Source organism: Triplophysa dalaica, chromosome 1 (assembly GCF_015846415.1).
Source record: "Triplophysa dalaica isolate WHDGS20190420 chromosome 1, ASM1584641v1, whole genome shotgun sequence".
Classification (NCBI taxonomy): Eukaryota; Metazoa; Chordata; class Actinopteri; order Cypriniformes; family Nemacheilidae; genus Triplophysa; species Triplophysa dalaica.
This window is the reverse complement of record NC_079542.1, coordinates 20,306,179-20,332,254: the sequence shown is the minus strand read 5'-3', so window position 1 is coordinate 20,332,254 and position 26,076 is coordinate 20,306,179. Positions and strand designations below refer to the sequence as shown.

At 38.9% G+C, this 26,076-nt stretch overlaps 1 protein-coding gene across 2 annotated transcripts in view; it reads left to right on the top strand.

Moving 5' to 3' along the window:
- Positions 1-26,076, top strand: part of fam189a1 (family with sequence similarity 189 member A1) — a 108,638-nt gene that overhangs the window by 47,840 nt on the left and 34,722 nt on the right. Inside the window, exon 2 of one of the 2 annotated variants that reach the window (XM_056746243.1) lies at positions 4,283-4,339. In XM_056746243.1, the coding sequence (XP_056602221.1) occupies positions 4,283-4,339 (57 nt within the window). Of the gene's footprint in view, positions 1-4,282; positions 4,340-14,223; positions 14,275-26,076 lie in introns of those variants that run through there. The other variant, XM_056746322.1, reaches the window with a different exon arrangement.

The window sequence follows — 26,076 nt, the reverse complement described above, 5'->3', positions numbered from 1 at the left end:
TGGTTTTCTATGATGCTCCATCACGGCACTTTTTGTATCAGAATTGGCTCGTAAAATCCATTGTTCCACTTTTTTTAACTAGTTGCAGCCCCGATCATTTGATATTAATTAAATTTAACTTGTTTTGCATAGCGTTATCCGATGCACATTGTTCAGTTTTAATTTTGTTTTGTTAACAAAGTTCGAGAGGAGCATGTGCAGATACATGTAACTAACCCGGCTGGCTTGCTATGACTATTCTCAACAACCAGATAATTAATAACCCGGCTGGTTTTCTTTTACTAATCTCACCAATCATCTTACCAGCTGGGGAGAAAACACTTACAAATAGACAAGACAAGGCCTTACCTGCCTTCTCTCTACATGTTCGCAGCATCACTGCTCATAAGAGACGCACACGCAAAAACAGCAGCTTGTTGTTCGTTCTGACAAAACGATTTCTAAATGGAAAACCAAACTCTAAGAAGGTATTCGTCGGAACAGGGCAGACGTAAGGTATTAAAAAAGGGATTCTAAAAGATTTAAAGTTCACTTCACGTCGCCATTGCTGCACTAGAATGTGATGTATAGCTTGCAGGCACGGCACACTTTTCTCAACGTCTGTACTTTCCAGTAAGCGGCAGTGAGCCGCGGTTCCAAGAGTGACTGCTGGTTGACTACAACCTGTCTGTATCATGTATTCAGCGTGCTACGTTTTCTACATAGCTTTCCGTTTCCACTCACGCCTGGCTCAAAATAACTCACGTAGTCGTTAATTCAATTCAATTCAATTTTATTTATATAATGCATTTCTCAATGTGCATTGTTCCAAAGAAGCTTTACAGGAGAAAATAAGAAAAATTGAAAAACACAGAAATTGTTGCCAAGGTGGGAACCAATCATGAGGATACATCAGATGGAACCGCCCTGCTGGGGGGTTACTACGTCTGGAGCACTAGGTCCGGTTAGAGCTATGCGTAGATAACTCAGCTGGTATCCGGCCTAGGGGGCAGTGCCGCTCTGCCCAGCCCGCCTGCAGGAGGTGCTTAGTGATGGATGGGATGCCTGTTCTTCAACCAGTGGGGGAAGAAGGGAGGCGTAAATAGCACGCTGACGCTGATGGATGGTGCTTTCGCAGGCGTACACCCTACTGGCCGCCGGTCTTACCTGATGCCCTGCAATACTCAAGATGACAATGGTTTTACGTGGAGGCTGTAGAACTTTGCGAAGGTGTTGGGCATGGCCCAACCCGCAGCTCTGCAGATGTCTGCCAGAGAGGCGCCCTGAGCCAGTGCCCACAAGGAGGCTATACTCCGGGAGGAGGGACTCTCACTGCCCATGGGCACGGCCGATCTTGGGACCGGTACGCCATAGTGGCGTCCATGTTCCAGTGCACCAATCTCTGTTTTGAGACAGCCCTCCCCTTCTGCTGATCTCCAAAACAGACAAAGAGCTGCTCAGAGCTCCTGAAGCTCTGTGTGCGCTCCAAGTAGAGGTGCAATCCGCAAACTGGACACAACATGGATGGGGTTGGGTCTTCCTCCCCGGCGGGGAGCGCCAGCAAGTTTACCACTTGGTCTCGTGGGAGAGTGGGGGGAAATTTGGGCACGTAGCCGGGATGAGCAATCTGTGGACACGAAGAATGCTTGTATGTCCCCTACCCTTTTGATTGAGGCGGGCGCCATCAGGAGAGCTGTCTTTATCGTGAGGTTAGAATGAGCGGCATCTCCGAGGGGCTCGAAGAGGGGCCTCTTGAGACCCGCCAGGACCTTATCAAGATCCCAAGAGGATATGGAGCGCGGATGAGGCAGATTCATTCTTCTCGTGTCCCTTAGTAATCTAATAATCAGGTTGTGCTGTCTTAGCAGCACTTAGCAGCAACTGGGTCGTGATACATACACTTTCAGTGTGGGAGGGGAGAGATTACTCTCGAGTCTCTCAGGAAGGACAACATGTTCCTGATTGAGTAACTCCGCGGGTCTTCTCTTTGAGAGGAGCACCAGGATAAGAAGAGGCACCACTTATAGGCGTATAGCTGCCTAGTGGCAAAGGCCCTGGCCTGAGTAATTGACTCAACCACCGAAGGGTCTCCTTGTCCTGTCCTGGAGCCAGACATGCAGGTTCCAGAGGTCTGGTATGGGATGCCACACCAAGAAAAAAGATGAATGCTCTGCATATGGGATAGCTTGCTCTTTTCCTGGTTGACCTGTAGTCCCGAGCAATCTGGGTGCCGGAGCACCAGGTTCAGACAGAGATGTCTCTCCTGGACCACAAGAAGAGCAAGGTCGGTGGCGGTGCAGAGTTCCTGCATAAGCGCTAGGTCAATCTTACCCTCATCTAGCTCTCTCAAAGCCTTGGCCTGATGGACCTGCAGGATGGCCATGGCGTGTAGAGAGGAGGCCCACAGCAGTGTAAGCTCTCGACACCAGAGACTCCAAAGATGGCAAAAACCTACGTGCTTTGGACGGGAGTCTATAAAGAGCCCCCCAGGTGGCCACCGCCTGCGGGCACTAGTGCACCGCGATGGCACACTCCACTTGGGGGACATCGATGTATCCTCTAGCTGCCCCACTATCGAGGGAAGAAAGGGCGACGGAACTAGTTTGACTTGCGCGCGCCGAAAAGGGGGCGCCGAGAGCTCCAAGGAATCGTTAGATGCCAGTAAGTCACCCTCCGATGCTGTAAGGGAAATTTCATCATCATCATGCACCGTTTACGAATACAGACGAGAGAGACGAGGTGCCTCAGTAGTGCCCCACTCCCACAGGAGCCTTATATCTTTCTTCCTATTTGCTGCACCATTGTGAGCTCCAGTTGAGCCTAGTCCTCTTCCTCCAAGGCCACTGCAGCTTCTCCTACTTTTGCTCCCTCAGGAGACTTCTTCTTTACTCAGGACTACCGCAGTATTGTCGCTCCCGCTGGAGTCTTTTCTATATTCTGCAACTGCCGCAGTAGTGCCCCGCTCCATATCTTCCTTCCTCACTGCGGTAGCAGTGCTCGTTTACGTAATAATCAACCATCTCACAGGCTAGTAAAGACCTATCAACCTCAAGCCAGCCTCTTTTTTGGGATCACATTGCTCCGGCTGCTATCCCATGATGCAAACTTGTGAACTGTTCTTTAATTTATACTCAAACATAAAGGATGTTTTTATTATTTTACTGTTAAGGTTAAATAGTTTGCATTTTTAATATATATAAACAGTATATATACATATACATATACATATATATATAGATACTGTACACAATAGTAAAAAACTACTTTATTTTAATAGGTATAAATATAATAGGCTCCTCTTGAGGAAGACAAACATGAGATGGTTTTGTGACTTGAATAGCTAATTTATTCAAGTCTAATTTGAATTAGTTAAATTTTTGTGCTAAAAGAAATGATTATAATTATGGCACAGTGGTATTCCAGTGTAGACATTGCCTTGTTAGTGAATAAAATGCAGGTGTTTGTACTTAAGTAGGCCTATCTAACAACATTTCCATGGAGATTCAACGAAAGACCAGGACAAGATCTATTAGTACACCAAATAATCATGTTCAAGGCTTTTCATAAACACCATTTTATGTGCTTTTCTTTAGTTTCGTTTTCTTCTGCACTTCTTTTCTTGTTTGTAAATGCTAATCCCATGGCTGTGCACACGCTAACCTTATCCCATAATCTCCACATCAGTGGATTACTCAGTATCGCCAATGTTTTAGCATCAAAAGCATTTTATTGTCTGAAAGTAGTTTTTTAATTATGAAACACTTTGTATAGCTATGGAATTGCTTATGGAAGATTTTTCCTTACAATTTATGAATGTTGAAGAGATTTAATTCTCATAATGCATGTTTTGCCCTGCACCTGCTTTGAAGCAATTTGTTCATGCGAGATGTGGCTGTGACCACAGCAGCACAGAGGTCTCATGGGAAAGAGTGTAAATGAGAGAGAGGGGGCTCTGCAAGACGTGATGAGTTGAAGGGTACAGGAGCGTATGAGAGAGATAGAGAGAGAGGGTAATGAAGGGTGAAGGAGAAAAAGACAGAGAATGGACGAGTGCTGGAGGCTCTTACAACAGTGTTCATCTAAGCGCTCATTTTTTCACAGAGGTCTCACTGAAATCCAGATCACCGGATCATTCCCCGCACATGAAATATTGATAGTGACCGGTGAGAGAAGTCACTTCCTGCTGCTTCTCGTAGTGCTGAGATGTTCATTTGGCTCAGCAGTGCTGGTGTTGAACCAGCCCAGTGAGCTGTGCAGCACAGTTGTTTTGGCTCACAACAAAACATTTTTTTTTTCGTTTCAGGTGCTTTTGTCTGGGCTGATTGGAGTGGTGTCGTGGAAAAGGCCCCTTTCTTTGGTGGTAAGAAATTATTTATCCTTTTACAGTATATGCTGTTGCAACGATGTGTCATGCATTCTGACTTCTATACAATGTTAAACGTGGTATCTTCTCATGCATATCATGGTCAACTTGTGGAGAGCAGGAGAAGGATCATGTTCAGACCTCACTTTCACTTGTGTGCAGGAGAGAGAGAGAGCATATGTTTGCAAAGTTCAGGTCTTTGTTTGTTCACTGCATTTTGGTGATGAATGATATATTAACGGTGGATATAACGCAGGATTTGGAGATCGTTTGAAACTGATATATGGAGCCGTCCAGCACTAAAATATGCTGGACATGCGGTGAGTGAAACTGATGTTTGTGGACAATGTGCTTTAGTTCAGTCTACCCCTCCCCCCCACACGCGCCAAATGATTTCGGTAATCGGACAGCTGTATCTATCTTTTATAAATGTGATCAAACTCAATACTCTTCGAAGATACAACGTATGCAATACTACTCTATAGGTACTCAATATTAATATGGGATAGGCAGAAACCCTGTGTGTTAGGGCCGCTTTAAAAATATACAAACAATTGTACCTCTTTCTCTTATAATTTATTTTATTTAGCAGCTTTTGAAACAAAACAATCTCAAATTACATGACAACTTGTCTGTAACAGTATGTAGACAAAAAACCCCTTCATAGTTCAATGTAAATATATTATCAAACGGTTTCAACCTAAAGAACATAAAATGCACAGCTCTGTTTTGCTGGGTTGCTCATAGCTCTGAGTGAAAACAGGAGATGCGATTCCTCATATTTGTTGTGTTTCCAACTTATTAATCCTTGTTAAACATTTATTGCACACTGCATACCTTTTATCAAGTAACCTTTCCTCGTCTTCGTCATTTTAAACCTAAATGACTTTCTTTCTATAGTAGAACACAAAATAAGTTATTTTAGGTAACGTTGGTAACATTAACCCTCTTTGACTTCAATTATATGGACACAATTATACAAAAACATTTCTCAAAATATCTTATTTTGTGTTCCACAGAAGAAAGGTCATATACAGTACTGTATGGTGTTGAGATTCATCTTCAACCAAGAGACTTATACACAACTATTGCCAAAGATACAAGTATTCACTGATGCTCAAAAAGGCAACATTTAAGTTGAGTAATCAGAAGATGTTTACATCATGACAGATTTCATTAGAAGAATGCTTCATATGTCTATGCATATCTCATGTCACACTCTTAAAATGGATGCGTTAATTTTAACTCATTGTTTGTGTCATTACATTTAACTAATTGTTTTTAACACATTTTATTATTTATTTTTAAAAGGAAAACAAAAAGAGTTGTCCCAAGAAATAACACAGATATCTTTTCAGTTGAGGACAACACATTAATGTTAACAGAAAACAAAATGTGTTGTTTTTAACACTGTGACTCACAATTTTGGATTCATTTTAAAATTAATTAAAGTGTGTTAGTGCTGGAGTCATATTTTTTCTCCAATTCATAACATGCTGTTTCCAGTATGTGACATGCACACGTACAGTTTGTTGCACTTACAAATCATAATTTTCCTATTTGTTCTGTGCCTGAGTGTTGCTGCAGATTTGTTCGTCTGTGTGATGCGCACGCTATCAGGAGGGAGCTGTAGAGCTTTTGATTGCCTGTCATGTAGTGCTCTGTAGACAGTGTGAGTGTGTGAGCATGCACAGTTTCAGCTGACAGTCAGTGGTGGAATGGGATGTAAAGTGTATGCTTTGGGTTTTGCTCTGTTCAGCCAGCCGTTCCGCTCATACATAATTGCGAAGGGGATCGGGCGTGCTGGCTGTACTTTTTCATGACTGTGGTTTTGTTGGATCGGCTGGCTCCTGCGGGAGCATTAACTGAGGATGTACGAGTTTACAGATTTCAAAATGTCTGGGATGTTGTCCATACCCTGTCACAAAATTTCACACGTGAGACAAATGCATAAACACTCTTAGTGGTTCACACTGCCGCAGTAATACTTGTGCACATTAACTAGCCTTTACACTTGTGTTCTTTTTTCAGATTGCCAATACTAGTAGCACTGATTCAAATTATGTTCGGCTGTTCTCTACATTACTGAACTGTTTACAGAGCATTGGAGTGACTCATTAAATCACTGCTCAGATGTATTCCATTATTGTTGTAAAGCTTTTGGGGTTGGCCAAAAGGCAAAACCCGAATATATAAGAAAGCTGGTCCTTTTCGTATTCGGCTGGAACATGTTTCGCTGTTTTCTATATTTTGGTTATTAAATGTTAGTTGACTTTCAAAATGAATATCTTGTCATTCACTGACCCTGTTGTTTTCTGCAAAACAAAAACAAAGATATTTAGAAAAATGTTGGTAACCAAAAACTGTTGTGTAACAACTACCACTGATGGAATGATGATGCCACACAGAGAACTGAAGTAAAAATGTATTGCAGGGGTGAAAGGAGGAACAGCTGACGGGTTAAAATCCAAACAACAGCTAACATCTACAGGTAGGTTACATCTACAAGTAGGTAACATCCAACAACAGGTAACAACCACAGGTGAGTATATCTTATCAACAGGTAACATCCACAGGTATCAAAAGGGTCAAACTAGTGCAAAGCATTATACAGAGATATAATATGGAGGGTGTAGTCCGTAGTGTTAAAGGTCCGGTGAAAGGGAGCGGTTGAAACTGGGAGAAAGCGCTGATGCTGGGGGGGTGTGGCTGACAGACGAGAGGGGATGTTACACGTTGTACCACATTGACTACTATTGTATGGACACAAAACCAATGCAAGTCAATAGGGACCAACCATTTTCTGTTACTAACATTTTTCAAAATATCTTATTTTGTGTTCTGCAAAAGAAAATAAGTCATACAGGTTTGAAATGATAATTTATTGTGTAAATAAATAATGACAGAATATTCATTTTGAAGGTGAGCTTTTCCTTTAATAATTATTTCCTATGATGTCATTTTTGTATACTGGTCACATAATGTCATATGCATTTGTGTCTCAGGGAGATAAGGAGATCAAGACCGTCTCATTAGAAGTTATTCTCTCTCCCTCCTTCTCTTCTCTGGGTTTGTGTGTTTCTTCGGTAATACACATCTCTAGATCAAGGAATGAGATGACATGAAGGGGACGTGGGTGTGTTTCAGGCATCTCGTCGTCGTTTGCCACCTCAATAAGATCGACATTGATGTGCTCATACAGAGTCCATAGAAATTAAACTTAATTCCGTTTCGACACAGCAAAGTAAACAAAGTACATTATACATTACACAATAATAATAGAGAGTAAATGATTATATTTTTTTAAATTATTAAATGGATGCCAAATAATAGGGACAATAAAGATCTCCCTTCTACCCCTAACCTCATCATACACTTTATTATTTAACACCTGTTAAAAAAGCCTGTTTGATCTGATATGTGTAAAAATGTGGAAGAGTGAGTTGGCAATAGATTGATTCGAACTTGCATTCAAATTCAGTGCTGAACTCAAGTTGCTACAAAAGGTTCTTTACAGTGATGCCATAAAAAAACTATTTTTGGTTTGTTTAGGGCTGTCAACGTTAACGCATGTGTTAAAAAATTTTCAGAGTAACGCATTAAAATCTACAATTCTGTTTCATATCTGTCATACTGCCATGTTGGTCGAAACGGTACCCATTTTTTTTTACCTACTGTTGGACTTGTGTATATGGTTGAGTGACAATAAAGGGATTTGATTGATTTGATTTTTATTCACATGCCTATTATTGGCAGATTGGCTGTGCATTAGTACTTATAAAGCACATATTCTACATGACCATACTCTACATCTCTCCCATCTGTAGCCTATTACAGCAGTGAAAGCGAAGAAGTGTACAGTCCTGACGTGTGCCATCCAAAGTGTTTTTCTCTTGACCTCCACGACTATCATTGAATCTGCTGCAGGCTCTCAGGGGACCACCGATCAGCCAGAGTCTTTCCTTAGGCTCACAGTGTCTCCATTCGCATGAGCTTTCGGCAATAATTGAGTTATCAATAAGGCTGTGTCTATTCAGTCCTATAACACAGGAAAGCACGGCACAGTTGAACACTGTCAAGGTAGAGAAAGATTGATGAGGCTCTCCTGCTACTGTATGTGCCATGCGGAGGGGTGGATTAATGAGCTTTTAGGATGTCGAAAGGAGATGGACAGAGAAGGTTACTAGCCATATTAATGTTTTGCAGAAATTGAAAGGGTGAGGAGACACAGTATCACCATAGACTGGTTTAATAAGCACAGTGGCACTCAGAGATTTCTCACCTATAAAAGGCGACCTTCATTGGAACAGAAACATTTAAGTTGTTTGGCTAAAAATATATTTTTGGTTAAAGGAACAGTTCACCCATAAATAAAGATTCTGTCATTGTTTACTCACCCTCAAACCTGTATACATGTCTTTTTTCTGATGAACACAGGGAAAGATATTTGAAAGAATGCTTGTAACAAAACAGTTCATGGCCACCATTGACTACCATAGTAGGAAAAATTGCTTCATAAATTTCTTTGTTCTGTTCTACACAGAAGAAGATATTTTGAAGAACGTGGGAAGGCAAACAGTTCTGGGGCACTTTTGACAACCATTGTAAGTTTTCATAGTATGGTAGTCAATAGGGCTTTTCACACTGTGCTTAACCCCAGGTTATCTTGATTCTAAATGATATGACCAGACGATATGCCATGGATACCCAATCAAAAACTAAACAGTGCTTACCTCATTTCACAAGCTGTGAACAGTCGCAGAAACTCTGTGCGTTGTGTAAACAATCCTTTGACTTTTTTGTTTATTTGAGTAAGTAATGTCTAAGGAGGCTTAAAACTGCCAAAAAGTGTTTGCGAGGCGTAAATTTACCCGGATGCGGAACAACAAGATATTCGGTTATTTAAAGGGACCACAGAATATTTTTACTCATTCAATTTGAAGCTGCAGTATTTATCCAATCATGACTGTTGACACCGCAAATAAGAATGTTAACCCAGGGTATAGTGATGTACACTGTGAAACATCAGGTTATAAATGCCCAGGGTTATCTCTTAACCCAAGGTAAATTATAAGCAGCGTGACACTCGAAATAGATTACCCAGGATTCTGTTGACCAAGGGTTTAGAATAACCCAAGGTTAACCATTTCAATCGTGAAAAGCCCTAATGGTGTCCAAGCACTCTTTGTTTGCAATATTCTTTCAAATATATTTCTCTGTATTCATTTGAAAAAAGAAATGTATTTAGATTTACTGTGAAACAACTGGAGAGTGTGTAATGATGGCAGAATTTTTATTTTTGGGTGAATTGTCCCTTTGAGATATTTTATCATTCTTTACAAATTATATTAAATGTTCAGACTTTCTTAATGGACAATTAAATGTTCTTGAGTAGAAATCTATAATTCATCAGGAAGCAGCTCAACAGTGTCTTTGCGTCAAGCCATCTGTCTTAATTCTGGAATGTTCTCAGTGTTTCCGTAAGATCCTGCTAGTCTTCACCCTGATGCATGGAGCCCTGCGAGAGCTTCATGATATTGATGCTCCTGCTGTCTGAGAAAGCATTTAAGATGTCATTAAACCGCTCGCTTTTCACTAATGAACGGAGCAAATTTCTGCTAAATGACAAGTAAACAAGTGATAGTAGCAAAGCTGCTGTTTAATGGATCTGTGACTTTCCACAGATGTGTGACAATAATGGTTGCCATAAAGCTGTGGTTAAAATGAATTCAAATCAGCCTGGATCCTAAAATGATATTTTAAAACTTGTTTTCAGTCCTCTTAGTCAGAATTGATTAAGATTAACTGTTTTTGGGGGGATGGCACATTAGGGGAAGCACTGATGTCAATGATTGTTTTACATTAATAATGCAAATTATTACAGTAAGTACAGTGTTGTGCCTATCGTAAAGTCCCAGTAAAATTAAAAATTACATTTCCTACTTTTTCATGAAATATTGCAGCGTTTATTGTATATCGGTTACCAATGTGAGTCATTCTCTTTTTAAAATTCATGTGCCCTCACAATCCATTTGCCAATTAAAATCTGAAAATGCACTTCCACCCTGTAGTTACTATACATCTCAAATGATGTAAATTAGACGGCTTGGGCGGAGCATCCGTTAACTCCCCCCTTCAGCTGTCAGTCTGCTCCCAGTTTCATTTCAAAATGCAACGGCTGCTTTTACACATTCAATCAAATACAGTGAAAAGAGCAAGCCACGCCCCCTTTATTTCTCCTTCGCAATTCCGTTTCACTCAGAATGCATCAAAATACGGAAGTAAATATTTGCTCAACTTCTGGTTCACGGACTTTAAAGTGATACTTCACCCAATTTTTGTAATTCTGTCATAATTTACTCACCTTTGTTATAATCTGTATAAATGTCTTTGTTCTGGTGAACATGGAGAAAGATATTTAGAAGAATGCTTATAACCAAACAGATTTTGCCCCCATTGACTCCCATAGTAGGAAAAAAGTACTTTATATTTTTTTGTTCTGTTGAGCACAAAAGAAGACATTTTGAAAAATGTAGGACAGCAAACAGTTCTGGGGCACTTTTGACTACCATTGTATTTTGTTCCTACCAAAGTAATCAATAGGGGACATAATCTGTCTGGTTATGAGCATTCTTCCCAATATCTTTCTCTGTGTTCATCAGAACAAACAAATGAATACAGAGTTGGAACAACTTGAAGGTGAATAAATGATGACAGAATATTCACTTTTGGGTGAAGCATCCCTTTAATAAACCAATTTGGGATATAAATGTTGGATTTGAGGGCGTATTTGCAGTCATAATTTTTCAGGGCTTGTCGGGCTTCCATGTTCCAAAGTTGTTTTTTACTTAGAATTTACAAATTCTTAATTGTTTTTTGCAGTTTTTTATAAATGTTATTTAAAAACTGTGCAAAAATTTAGTTTTTTTTTCATTTTCCCCATTTTCTGAATTACAGAAATTAAAAAATCTAATCTCATCTATGAAGTATGCTTGAGTGCTGTAGACTCATGCAATAGAAACATGCAAGGGTGGGTATGTTCAATATGAGGTGATGTACAGTATATTGAATCTACTGACTGCAGGGAATAACATGGAACATATATGTTGTGAAATGGCATTGCTTTGCCTTGTCCTATGTTCCTCTTTGCTTTTGCATTCATTAACCTTTTCTCTGACAGAATCCAGCCACATTTATGCGAATCTGAGTATCGTGTGATTAATCTGACGCCCATGGGCTGCTCTGAGACTGCAGGTGATATTGTTTCACGGAACCAATAGCTTTCAACTCCTCATGACCTCTCACCATATTTCCCCTGCACCACACGTATGCTGCTCTCCTAAATATTCCCTTAATATTTCTCTGAATCTCTCTCTGATATAAGTCTAGTGCTTTGGTTTTTCTCCCTCCTGGTGGTCCAGTTGCTTAGTTTTACTTTGTTCGCCTTTTCTGACTGCTAATCAGATGTTCTGGATGTCTGTATTAGCATGGAGAATTTTAACTGACTGTGTGAGACTTCGGGCTTCAGCATATCCTCTTAGATATGTCAGTCTTGTTGTTTAGAATTTTTTTGAGATTTGAACTTTAGGTCTTAGATTAATATTTTATCTTGTTTGTGGTTGTTGTAAGAATGAGTCGTGTGGAGAGCTGCCAGGGAGTATTTGTATTTTGTTTGTGTGGGTCCCAGGAGTGATGGGTTTCCTGGTAGAGTGAGTTCATTCAGTTTCCACACTTTCTACTCTCTCTTTTATTCTCTCTCATTTCTTTTGTAGCGTTCAAGATTATGCTATCCTGTGTAAGAAGAATGTGTGGAGTTTCACTATCACAATGCTGACTGCTGATGAAACACAAACACAAAGATTGTTTCTCAAGGGTGATCTCATTTGTATGTTTTCATATTTTCCTTTTTTAACTTACATTGTGCATGTTCTCCCCGTGCCTCGGGGGTTTCCAGGTCCAAAGACATGCATGGTAGGTTGATTGGCATCTCTGGAAAAAATTGTCCGTAGGGTGTGAGTGAGTGAGTGAATGAGTGAGTGTGTGTGCCCTGCGATGGGTTGGCACTCCATCCAGGGTGTATCCTGCCTTGATGCCCGATGACTCCTGAGATAGGCATAGGCTCCCCGTGACCCGAGGTAGTTCGGATAAGCGGTAGAAAATGGAATGGAATGGAACTTACATTGTATACACCAAATGTACAATGTAAAGCATCTAACAAAAGAAATTTATTTATTTTATTATAAAGTTTTTATTTGACATAAAAGTGTTGCCAGAAGAGAATTGCAAATGACATATATTCCTGTAAAGTTGTTCACAGGACCTGCAAGTATTTACATATTAAAACATATATAGTGTCCATTTTTTTTTTTACGATAGTCACTGTATCAGCTTGTGCAATTTTGCCCTCATGGACAAGAAACATCATGTCGCTTCCCAACTAATATGTCTGTGAACGAAGTACGGAAGAAGTTCTGTATTGTTGCATTTTCTCAACAAACTTTCCTTTATCGCATAATCCCGCAAAGCAGGACCAATGTCATTTTTCTCTTTCACTTTGTCATGTCGTGTACAGAAGAGTGTATGTACTCCCATTTGTTACTGTTGGTTGTTGTGTACTATAACAATAAAGTGAATCTTACTGTACAATAATAACACTGCATTTGTTTATGACACAACACTTTAGATATACTGACTTGTATGTTTTCTAATAACTTTTTTTCTGCTCTCTGATCAATGTCCTATCACACTGGTGGAGTTTAACTCAAGGCACTAGTGTCGAAACCGATCCCATACTCCCTGTTCTTCTCTTTCTTACTGTTTCTAACAAGAATGAAGTGCCTCAGCCCATTGACAAGGGTTCAAGACGTGAATGTGAGAGTGTCAAGAGAAACAATTTAGTGGTTTCCTTTTTTTTGTTCCAGAAAGAGCATTTGAATATCAATGTGTGCTCTGTCCAGATTTGTCCTCCATCTCCAAGGCAACCCTGTGGCAGAAAGTCAAGTGCATTTATAATGTAAAGTCCAGCTGGAGGCGAGAGCTTGCAGGGATTTAAGCGTCTATTTGCCTCTTTATCGGTTAATATGACAGCTGGGACTTAAACAGCTGAAAAGGCTTGGGAATCTTGATATTTAGATAAGGGGTGTGAGTGGCACCTATCTCGGTAGCATGTGTGAAGCTTGGTTTGTCACAGGCATGTAGGGGTACATATAGGGCTCTTTTACTGAAATCAGTGGCGGAGGGAGAGGGAATAACATGAAGAGGTGAGAAGGTGGTGATAACGGGGCCAAGTGGAGGATGACCTATATCTGAACTGGGTCTCCAGTAATGTTGATTTGAGAGGGATGTCAATTTGATTATATTCCCTTATCGGAGGAAGACAGCAATGAAATAGACGTGATGGAGAGACTATGACTAACACATATGAAACTTCACGTGACTAACGTTTTTGATTTTTTTGAATCACTAAACCATCTTGTTTATCATATTGTAGGTGTTGCCTCAAACCCTTCTCATTAACTTGCTTGTTTTTACCCATCAGTCTCTGAGCACCTGTTCCTGGATCTATCATTCATCACCTATAATGGCAGTGGGGAGTTTAATCACAAATTCTTAAAACCAGCAGCTTTAGTGTTTATGCAAACCTACTGCAGTTCATTTGTACCATTGTTGCCTTGCATACTTGCAGGTTTTTTTACCGCTGTGAATATTTAGGGGTTTGGAAGCCCACATAGATGATTTCCTGAATTATTTAAGACATCTGACACAAAGTAGGCTGCAATTTTATAATTTAACATTCAAATGCGTAAACAGAACCTTGTTGGCATTATGCTGTGATTTAATCACAGTCTTTCCCTCTCTTTTACAGCTGGCAGCTGTTGCGTCTTCCTGTCCCTGTAATATGTGGTTTCCGGGAGTCCTGACACTGGCCTTAAGTACCTATTTTAATCGGCTAATTACTAGTAAAATGAGGCAATTAGCAGTTTGAGCCAGCGGTCCTGATGCCAGTCACTGAGGACTTTTCACCCCAGCTGCTATGGCTGCAGGAAGGGCTTCTCAGGATGAGGGATATAGGGGGTGGAGCATGTCTGGAAGACTGACAGTTGAATAGTGCCTGGTGTTTTCTGTTTCAATTGAGATGTAATTAGCATTTCACAGTTTTGATTTGATTTATAGAGTCATTATTTCAGGTAGGGGAGACCACGGTGCTTTGTTGTGCGGATTAGACCGGTCTCAGCGTGTGGCGCGGTAGGCAGCCTTGTTCTGAGGTCCGCCTGAATACAAACACTAAACGAAACAAAGGGCTAAGCTGCATTCATGAGTACTTGTGGGGACCTTTGCTGTCTTTGGGCCAAGACTGTGGACCATTTGGCCATTTAATTAATTTATTATGCTTATTAAAAGCTTAAAAATCAATTCCGGAAGAAAATGAACTTAGCATTGATTTAGTGTTGTTATATATTTGTTTGTTATTTGCTCACTGGAGGTGGGATTTTTTCATTGGTTTTTAGAGAGGGAGTAAAGCTTGTAGGGTTTTTTAATTTACAGATAACATTGTCGCTGAAGGGTGTGTGTGTGTGATTGTCTGTAGAGAAGTGCAGCAGTGGTGATGGCGGCTGTAGTAAATGAGTGTGTCAGTCGTGTTTACGGTACAGCGGTGTAACCTCAGTTACCTCTCTGTCTCTAGAGAGCCCCAGACCAGATGGGACACGTGGCAGTCGTGGACTCTTTCAGCTGCAGAATTTCATTTCAGATTTATTTGCTGTGCTCAGAATCAGTTTATGGTCCACTGAAATAATACATCCTCTTAAAGATGGTGTAAGCCAATTTAGATTTTTTTGCCTCTTTTGCTATTTTCCATGTTCCAGTTTTATAATGTGCTGCTAATTTAGAACTAGTGTTTTTATGACAAATAAGAATATGTGTCTAGATAAAAATAAATATAAATAGTGGTATAAATACCTTACAACCAAAAGGACAGAAAAATGTAAAGCAATTGGTTTATTACCAGCATTATTTGAGCTACAGTACATTTTACTGTAGTAAATGGTTGGTGGGAGGAGGAAGAAGCAGCAATAACAAATACATAATAATAGGGTCAATGTATTAAAAAGTGAGTTCTGAATGACAAAAAATATCCATGCATACACTGTATAATCTATATCACGTTATGTGACATACAGTGGTATTATTTTTTATATATGTGACTCTGGATGACAAAATCAGTCTTTTGGGTACATTTTCAGAAATTTTGAATTTGACATCACCTGAAAGCTGAACAAACAAGCTATCTGTTGATAGGACAATATCTGGGGGAGATACACCCGTTTAAAACTGTGAAATCTGAGGGTGCATAATAATCAAAAATTTTAGAAAATTGCCTATGAAGTTAGTCAGAGGCACTGTAGGAGGCCATCCACTCACACAAATAAAGTTTATATATATTTAGGGTAGGAAATTTACAAAATATCTTCACGGAACATGATCTTTACTTAAAGGAGTAGTTCACTTTCAAATTAATTTTCGTGATAATTTACTCACCCCCATGTCATCCAGGATGTTTATGTATTTGTTGTTATTCTAAAAATGTTCCTGTGCTACTTAAGACTGGTTTTGTGATCCAGGGTCACATATTACATTTTCAACAACATGTTTACAAAGAGCTTTTAAGCACATGAAACTCTGATTTTTTTTTAATGATTATGTAATAGTGAAGAAAATAAAAAAATAAGTAAAACAGTATAGGCTACTAAAACGAATGTGGGACTTCCTAAAATTGTTTTTAGATTTATCATTTCAAGCTTTGAGCTGATTTTTTTTGATAAACCTGGCAACCCTGTTTTGACAATTTTTCCAATTTTTTGTTTTAGTTTTTGCAATATGTTTAGCATGTTTAAGCAGAATAATCATCATATGTTGAAAACTGTGTTGGATGTATGCAGATTGACGCAGGTCTCTCCTGCTCAATGAAAGTGAATGTTTGGATATCTAGGGCAGCTTGAAAGCTTCAATCATAGCTTGACTGTGACAAAGTTTGACACACGTGTCACAGCGTGGTACCTATCTGGTTCTACCTCTTGCTCTCTCTACATCTCACAATGTCTACTTTTACTCCATTGCAAACAATCTGGGATGAAGACCTCTCATCCACATCTGATTACAGTTCACACTTCACCCCGGGAAACATTTCTGACATGACAAGTTATTTGTGTCAGTGTGTATTCATACACAATTTTGTGTGTGCAAGTGTGTCTACATATGTCACTCTTAATTCATGTAAATAGTCTGGTGTGAATGAGAATGCATTTCTTTTTAAAACAACAAATGCCAATACGTGTGAAGTTTAATTGTTACAATGGGGCACAGGTGTCTATTAGATCAACTTCTCCCTCTCTCTTCCTCGGTGACAACAGCTAGCACACACTCATAACTGTTAACAAAACAGCCGACTCCTTTTGATAATTACCCAAACACCCACACACTTACAGCTCACTCTCAGCCTTCTGGGAATACTGTCTCATTTATGCTTGTTTTCTTCACCTCAGCTTTTATAAATATGAAATATCAGTTGATGGTTATCGTTGTGTTTAAAACTGCACTAATCGATTTCCCTATATCTGCAGTATTTGCTCTTGGTTTGATACGAAATACTCAGCACATGAATCGATATTGGTTTACTATCTGTGATCTAATAGGTTTGTGATTAGAAAAGAAGATTTGTTATTTATAAGTCAAGTAAGCCTCATTTATCTTTTAGTTGTGCTAGCAGAAAACAGGGGGTTTATTTGACTTTTCTCTCTCACCTGTCTCACCGCATGGGGTGGAATAATGTGATCTTAATGCGGCAGGTGGCCTCTTTCACACGGTGCTTTGACACTTGTCACAAATGGAGTAGCGCACTGACAGCAGGCTGTTTGTAAGTCGTCCACTTGCATGAGGGCTTTCTGTCTTCATGCTGCTACCTGAGTCACATCCCCTAGAGAAAGGAAGAGGAATCCAAAAAAACCTTGAGATTCAGCACATGCTTATAACTAGCATTTTGTTAAAAAGCCATGTGCTTTCTCTTGAGCAGAGCAGTTTTATTGTTTTGTAGTGATATATTTCCTAATAAGACAGTAGGTTTGGTGGAATGTATCGAAGGGGTTTAGTAGGCTTTAAGGTTGGCTTTGGTTAAATCACAAACAATCATTCACCATAATTAAGTAATTGCTAGTCATTTGGGGAGCAGATGCATAAGTCGAACATGTGTGTGACATATATAATTACATTACATTTATAAAAAGTTACTTTATATAATTTAGAATAGGTTAATATTACATTGTTTTATATTATTTATATTTATCATTTAAAATATTATAAGAGAGATTTATTGTTTTTCAAAAATTTTGCCGTCACATGATAGGAGATACATTTGCATATTTATCTGTTTCAACTACCCATTTACATTTGGAATTGGGGTGACAATTAATTTTAGAGGCATTTGCAAGGATAAAAAGCAGTACTGCTACAAGACTGCTGTTATCAATACTTTTGGTTTCTTTTTTAATTCACCCAAATATGAAAATTCTGTCATCATTTACTCAGCGCAGATTGTTCCGAACCTGTATAATTTTCATAGTTCTGCTGAACGCAAAGGAAGATATTTGGAAGAATGTCAGTAACCAGACAGTTTTCATCCCCCATTTATTCCCATAGCAGGGTAAATAAATAGTTTAGGAGTCAATGGAGGATGACATCTGTTTGGCTACTGACATTCTTGCAAATATCTTCCTTAATTTTGAGGTGAACCATCACTTTAAAACACATGATAAAACATTAGCATCATGCTGTTTTCTTGGAAGTATTCAAGATTTGTAAACATTGCTTTTTTGTCATTTTGACACATTTGTTCTGTTTCAAATTCCTGCGAATAAATGTAATTGTAAAAAGCATTATTTGTTTTAGAACTTGGGAGAAATGTTGTTACTACAGAATGAAATAAAAATACAATTTTACTTAGACACATATAAATACTTAGTAATAAGAAAGATTAGACAGATTTTCAATCAAGCAATTGTTTTCTTCCACAGCCAAAATGCAAAATCTTTGTTTCACCACAATGTGTAATAGACAGGTAAGTAGGCGGTCATTCACTGTTGTCTGGGACACGTCAGGGAAGATTTATCTTTTAAAATCTCTGTCTATTTTGTCTCTCCCACACACATCTACTGTATATACACACATGCAAACCTAAGACACACCGACAGCTCTTTTCTGATGTCACTAGCTTAAGTGCCAAGAAAATTCATTAGAACACTCAGAGAGAGAGAAATGAAACCCTTAAGGGGTTCAAACCTTCCTCAAGTTTCCTCCCCGGATACATCAATTGTAATCGCTGCAGTTAGGATCTGGTCCACTCTGATTACAAGCACGACTGATGTAGCTGCAGTTTGGTCTGAATAAGCCCTTATTGACGGTCTGCATATGTCACCAGTGTCCAGCGTTTCCGAAGGGGGTGGGCTGCAGTTTTTTAACACAACAGCAGGATCTTGATTAGGATCTGGCTAATCTGGGCTGGGTCACACTGATTAAGCAGAGGGAGGTGGAGGAGAGTGGCCTGGTGTTTCTGATTACAGCTGCAGTGTTAAACCGTAATAATCACAGAGTCAAAGGCAAACAGCTGAAAGGACGATCAGCATTCACTACATGGTTTCTTTGGGATTAGAACTTTGCGCAGCAAGCCACCAGCCGGCAAGATGTCGCGGCGTCTTATTTTAAACACACAAGATGTGTAACCTCTAGATTGCCCTTCTGATAAGTTACTCATTGAAGGCTTATGTTATTCAGTTTTCATAAAATGCATGCAGAGAACATGATTGTTTACCTACAGAATTATGTTGTTGTCCTTGACAGGAAGGTGACAAGGAAACCGGAAAGAATGAGTATGTTAAAGGTGTGATGAACTGCGCTTGTTTATTGTTTTATACTGTTATATGTGGTCTACTTATGATGTTTGCGTGGTTCTTACGTCCAAAAACATCAAAATCAATAAGTAATAGATAGGGATGCTCCGATCGATCGGCCGATAATCACATTTTATGAATCGATTGGTACTAAATTGACTGATCTCACGAACTGATCGCAAATTGATGACGTCACTGAGTGATGACGTCCAGAATGCGTGAGGACGTAAGTTATTTGGCGCTTAAGTCAAGTCATTGCCTGTTTGTAACTTTTATGACGTTTCGAGAAGCAATAAAAAATTGCTGTGTTGGGAGAATCCAATCATTTCCTTTAATCATAACGTGATCGTTAGTGAGTGGAGGAAAGGGCGCATGATTCCCATTCTTTCATAAATGCCTCGCCCAGTCAGGAAAACCCACGCGGGATCAGTGGAGACTAATTTGTTTCGCAAAGTTTCAAAACTAACTGAAAATCTTTTTACACTTTTCATAATAACGCAACGATAACTTTGTTTCAGGCGTTGTTTCTGGATCCGATTCTGCAATGCATGTGTCATTTAATCAAACCCCCGCATCGCGTGCTCACAAACAGGCGCTCACAGTGGTGCGGTGTTTAAAGACGTTTTCCCTTCAGAAAGAGATTTTGGATAAACCTTAATTGTCAGGAGGTGGAAAAAGTCTCTCTGCATTTTTTCATTGCGCTCATTGAGCGGCAGAAGCAGCACATTCATAACCAAACTGCAGCTTAAAGTTACTTCTAAGTGAATGAATTAATTAATAAAAAACAGCGTTTAAAAGCACCTCTCATTGTTGATGACTGGACATATATATAATGAATATGTTTTGTGTTTATTTAGTACTCTGTTCAAACAATAGTTATATTACATTAACATATATTACATAATTACTGTAAAATATTACAAAATTCAAAACATATTACAAAAGGCAACATCTAATAGGCTATCTTCTACCCAGGTTTTGAGGCCAGCTCTGAAAACGCTCGGTTTTTAATGGACGTGCTGCATTGAAGACACTTGGAAGTAAACGCCCACCGCTTTGATTGGATAGCTATTTGCGTAGTTGGAGCCTTCTGTGAATTTGGTTAGAGACGTAAGGTTAGGTTACACATTAGCACCATTCACAGTTTTCAGGGCATCAGTATTATCTGGAGACTTTATAAATGACCTCCCCACATCAGTATTTCATGTGACGCATTCACAAGGGATGATTTTACTTAGAATTATTTCCCGGATGTGATGGCAAGGCTTTGCGTATAGTTTGTATAGCCTATAGTTGTTATGCGTTTAATGATATATGATAGAACCTGTCAGCATTTGAGACCAGTGATCCCGAACCGGACAAAAGATCACAGCGATCACGGGTCTCAAATGTTACGAGAGTTTCCATGATAAATAAATAAACAAACGGGAGACTCACGGTAACTTATGGATATCACCCAGCACCCAAAATAATACCAAAACACTTCAAAACAGCCTCCATTATTCGCAAACGGTGGTTAAAACCTTGAAAAATTGTATATGAGCTCACCAAATCACAGAGATGGCGATTCGTATGGACTTAATATCACAGACAACCTCTGCAAGTATTACAAATGACTAGAGGTCCCCATGTAATACTAATGTCATGCGAATTGTACTCATGGCACATTAAACAATCTCTAACAAAGCAATAGTGACGCATAGTACAAACATTTTCACTCACATAAGATTGCGGTGAGATTCCTATCGGATCCAATTAAAGCACTGCTTTTTAATTTTAAACTCTCCACAAATCCAGTGTCGCTCTCTGCCTTGTTCACGAAGGAATCCTTGGAGAATTGAAACAAACAAACGCTCCATGTTTTTCCCACATGAGCTGAAACGTCTTTAAAAATAAACTTTAACCCCACATTCCTAATATCGGAATCTGAAGGAAGGTTATGCAGTGACTGTATTCTTCCACAACCAGAGGTGGCACAATATTTAGCTATTTTTAACGGCATGTCTGTTTATTGCTTGCTTGCTCTATCTAGTTTCAACACCACTTGTAGTACTTCAGTTCTGTCGTGCGTTAATGTCGTCATAGATAGGTGCATTCCAGAACCTGGCGTTCTCTGGGTCTGGTGTCAATAACAGATGTTATCTCAGTAACAAGGGCTTTTTTTAGTTCTAACACTTACATGATGTTCGCGTGAATACATTCCCTCTTATATAACAAAAGCTCGGGATAAATTGTGATCTTAATTCATACCTCCTTTAAGAAAATACAGATGGTATACTTTAAAGAAAGGAGACAGGGGATATTTTTGTGAACAGTGGGCTCGTGTCCTAACAATAAGAATCTAGATATTCCACGGTCAGCATAATAAAAAGGTAACAGAGCCCAATGTCTTTCCTGTCTCTTCATATCTGATAAGTGTTGTTGACTGTTATATGCCCCTGAAAAGCCTTTGATTAATATATTATCACTCTCATCTCTCATTGTCCTCTGTCCTTCACACAAAGGCAACACATGCTGGGTGAGAAAGGACAGGTGGAAGGAAGTTGAGTCTCAAATAAAGACTGAGAATTGATTTCTTGGGTAGTCATGATAGCGTGGGACAGCTTGGTGTATTGATTATAGTAGGGACCTCTGCACTTAGACTGTTTAGGGGCGGCTAGGTGGTCATATCAATGCACTGATTCATTACATGGATTCCGCACTGAAAGAATAAGTGATTTGAAAAAGGTAATTGAATGATGAAGTAAAAGTCAGTAACATCCATCATGCTTTGATAAATGTGCCTTGTCTTCGTCCCCATGCAAATAATTCCATGCGCATTTAAGAAGTGTTCACAAGGTATTTAAGGTGTTCATGGTTTTGTTACTCAGCCAATGTTTGCGGGTATAGTGAAACCACAGCATTATTTGTTTTTTAAATAAATACAGCCATTCAAAAATGTAAAAATACTGTTTAAATGTTAAGTTTTTTACATTTATAAGCATCATAGACAACATATATAAACTGTTCATTTTTTGTGAAAAATGTTGTTATGGGTGAGAAAATATGAGGTAGAATTTTAAATTTTTATTTTTAGTAAACATTGAAAAGGGGTCTCTCACAGACTTAAACACAATGCACAGATGAATCACGCACAATATAACCAAACACATTTGTAAAGCGTGTAAACAGGGTCAATTTTGAATCATGTTACATTTACATTTAGTCATTTAGCAGACGCTTTTAAAAAAAAAGCGACTTACAAAGAGTTTAAGGAGCAGTAAGCAATATGTCATAGAGGAGCAATAATGCAATAATTATAGAAAACTCATTATGTAACAGGTGTTATTAAATGACTCTGTTTTTTTTCACAGTATTTACTGAGTCTATAACACAGAGTAGCTCTATTTCTACCTCTCCCTGCTCCTTTTCATTTATCTTTGGCTAAGTTGAGCTCAGTCTCATTGATAGTGTTTATTCGGTTGGAAGTTCATGAGCCTTTAAAGGTGCAGCTTCTCTGAAACAATTTTAATACTTAAAGCCAAATGCTTTCACCACAGTGGAACGCCCCCAGCATTCTTTGCAACTGAGACTCATACCAAACATTTTCATCTCATTAACCATATCCTACACTGTTTTGTCATGTCCTATTGTTTGTTATTGTAGTTTCATACTTGTCGGATGGAAAATAACGACTTGAGTGTGTGCATCTGTGTGAGCGCATTTGTGTTACTGTAAGAATGCCATCTTTCTCTTAGAAGGAACCTCATGGGAGGAATCCGGGCACACTTGTAATGTCATCTGTATTCTTTAAAAAATTCTCCACCATCAAATAGTTTAGTGATAGCTCAATTTAAAGTAAAAGACTGTTGTCCTCAAAAAGCAATAAATAACATTTTGGGGTATGGCGTTTGAATGGATGAAACCTAAATTAGATTAGTTTAAATTAAAAAGCATTTGAACAAAAACTCATTCTGTAACAGATAAGTGCCAGGTCTAAAAAATGAATTGCACAGATGCCCACAAGTACTGGCTCAAAAACAAATTGAATACAAGTAGTTTGCTATTTGATAAGTAAAAGCCACAAACACAAATATTAGATACATGTTATTCAGCAAGTACACGTGCAAACCATTAAGACTAATAAGCACAAAAGGATATAGATAACCATGTGTATACAAATGGTAGATACAGAATTTTAGTTCAACTGCATTTTATCAGCATATTTTGGGAACCTGAGCACATACACTTAAGTCTCTGTGTTCATGTGTTTGATTCTCTCAAAGGAACCATTAGATGTAGGGCTGATTCACATCATCATCGAGGTTTGCCCAGTCAGTACATTTATAGTAATGGTTCTGTACATCCATTTTGACAAAGGAGATTGAGCTTGAGTGAAGGAACAGAGCTGCCATTTCAGAGTCATTTGGGGTATTAGAGTTCTCTAAATAATGCTGCCACTCTCAGTCATTTTCATTAATTAGAGAGGTGTGAAAGGAGCCATTTATTATAACTCACAGCTCCTGTCTTAAAATGACTTTCTCCTTCACTCACTTAATGCTTTTAATTCTGTCTTTCATCGTGTGCTCTTATTCCCTCTTTTACTGCACCATTGTAAAGAATCCCTCTACATAAATACTTTTATACTGTACAATTTTAATATATATATGGAAAGAAATATAACCATAAAACGTTGTTTCATTACACATGTTTATGATCATCCAGTCAGTATAGATGGATTTTTAAGTCTTACCTAAAAATATACAAGAACCAGATATTTTGCTGCAGTAAAAGTCTATGCATGAGGACAAAGTTTTGTTATCAGTTTTTTTTTCTAAGATTTAGTCTTTTTTTTGTCATATGCAATTCATAAGTTCACAGCTCAGCGTAAATTGTCTTGGATGAATTGCAATACTGGAAATTACACAAGCACACACAAGTCTTTTTGACAGCGCTGGTGTTGTGGGGTTACACCAATGTCCTTCTCTTCCTCTCCCTTTTCCTCTATTAAAGAGTGTAAATGTTTGGATCGAAGTCAGTTGGACAGACAGGAGAGAGTTCTGCCACTCTCCTCAGATTGGACAGGAATCTCTGAGGGGCTGCTGTCAGTAGCCGACTATACACGAGGAGGGAAGAGCACCCCTCTGTGATCAATTGAATCAGACTGATGCGTGTGGCGATAGGAATCTCTCGGTTGTTTTGTAGTGCAGGAAAATTGAATAACATCAGACACAAGATATAACACGAACAGTGCTGTTTTTTTATTTCAAATCGATGTACTGTAGTATTTGACAGATTTTGTTTTTAGATTTTGTCCTAATTTTCTCTGAGTTGTAATTTGATGCAATGCAGATTTTGACCTGAATCTATGATAGAGGTCAACGCCTAAGCTTTCTTGCGCCACACAAAGTACTTTTTCAATCTTTTTACCATTTACGCTCTACTTCACTGTCAATCCCACAATTCCCTGTACAAGCCTGCCAATCATCTGTCACGGTGAATGAGTTGCCCGCTCGTACTCTGATTCACATCGCACCAGTGCTCATGCACAAGATTTTCGATCTAATGTTATAATTTTTTCAATGTTATGAGAATGTTTATACTGGTGGAACCCATTATCATGTTTTTGCCTTGTTTATATTTATATTTATTAAAAGATATCACTTTTTGTTTAAACTTTCAGTTCGTATTATTCAACTATTTGTCAGTATAACTCTTACTGTTGTTGTGTCTTGTATCACTGACTAATAAGCACATACAAAGTGATATATTCTCTGAACAAACCCATTTATTTTGGCTCAACCTAAAGCAACACTGAGACTAAATAAGTAAGCAGTTAAATTAACTAAATTAAAGTTGCTAAATTTCAAGCTAGAAATGTTCTGATGTTTCAGCATTGACCAGGCCACCATGCAACAGAATAACTCTAACTTCACATTGGCAACAGAGTCTTCCACCACATTAAACACTCCAACACTTGTAATATCCCTTTGACTTTCTGTCTGAGCAGCACAAGATGTTATGAAATCAAGGGAGCCACTTATTTCCTGCCGTGCTTCCTCCAGTAAACATTACATTCATGTGGATGTTGTTAGAAGCTCTAGTTTTGCCAGAGTTGCTTTGATGAGGTAAATAGTTAAAAATAAATTACTTTTTCATCCGAGACTCTGTTCCTTGAAAATCTCATCAAGGAACATGTTTCAGATTTCTCTGCCAGCCTCCTAAACCCTCACACATCAGGGAGGACATTGGTATTCGTGGTTTACCAACTGATTCCCTAGCAACATTTTTGAAGGGCTTTATTCAAATAGAATAGGTTGTAAAGGAACAAATTACTGATATGCCAAGTCCAGCTGAGGTTTATTATTTATCTTTATATAGAAGATTGACAGCTGAGAACAATTTTATCAATTACTCATTTGATTCTGTTTAAGAACTCCCTATGATCCTCAAAATTGAACCCCAGAGAAATGCAGGAAATAGACACATTTCCAAAGGTATGTGTTTCACACCTAGTACACCAGAGACCCGGTTTCAAAGCTCACTACAAGCAACCCATCGCAGCAAGACTGAACCATGGAAACCAACCCAGCAGAAGCATCTCAACAAACTCCAAGCATCAAACGCATTCTCACAGCACTCTCTGAGCAAGCTATGACCATCCAACGACATAACTAGGCCCTCGCTGAGATCATCTCAGGAGCTTCAGCAGCCTCCTTGACCTCGACCGAGATCCATCCCTCTAACCTCTCTGACCAGGAAGTCTGATTGCCCCTACACATGGACCAAAAGAGCTAACCAGGCTTTTAGTTTACT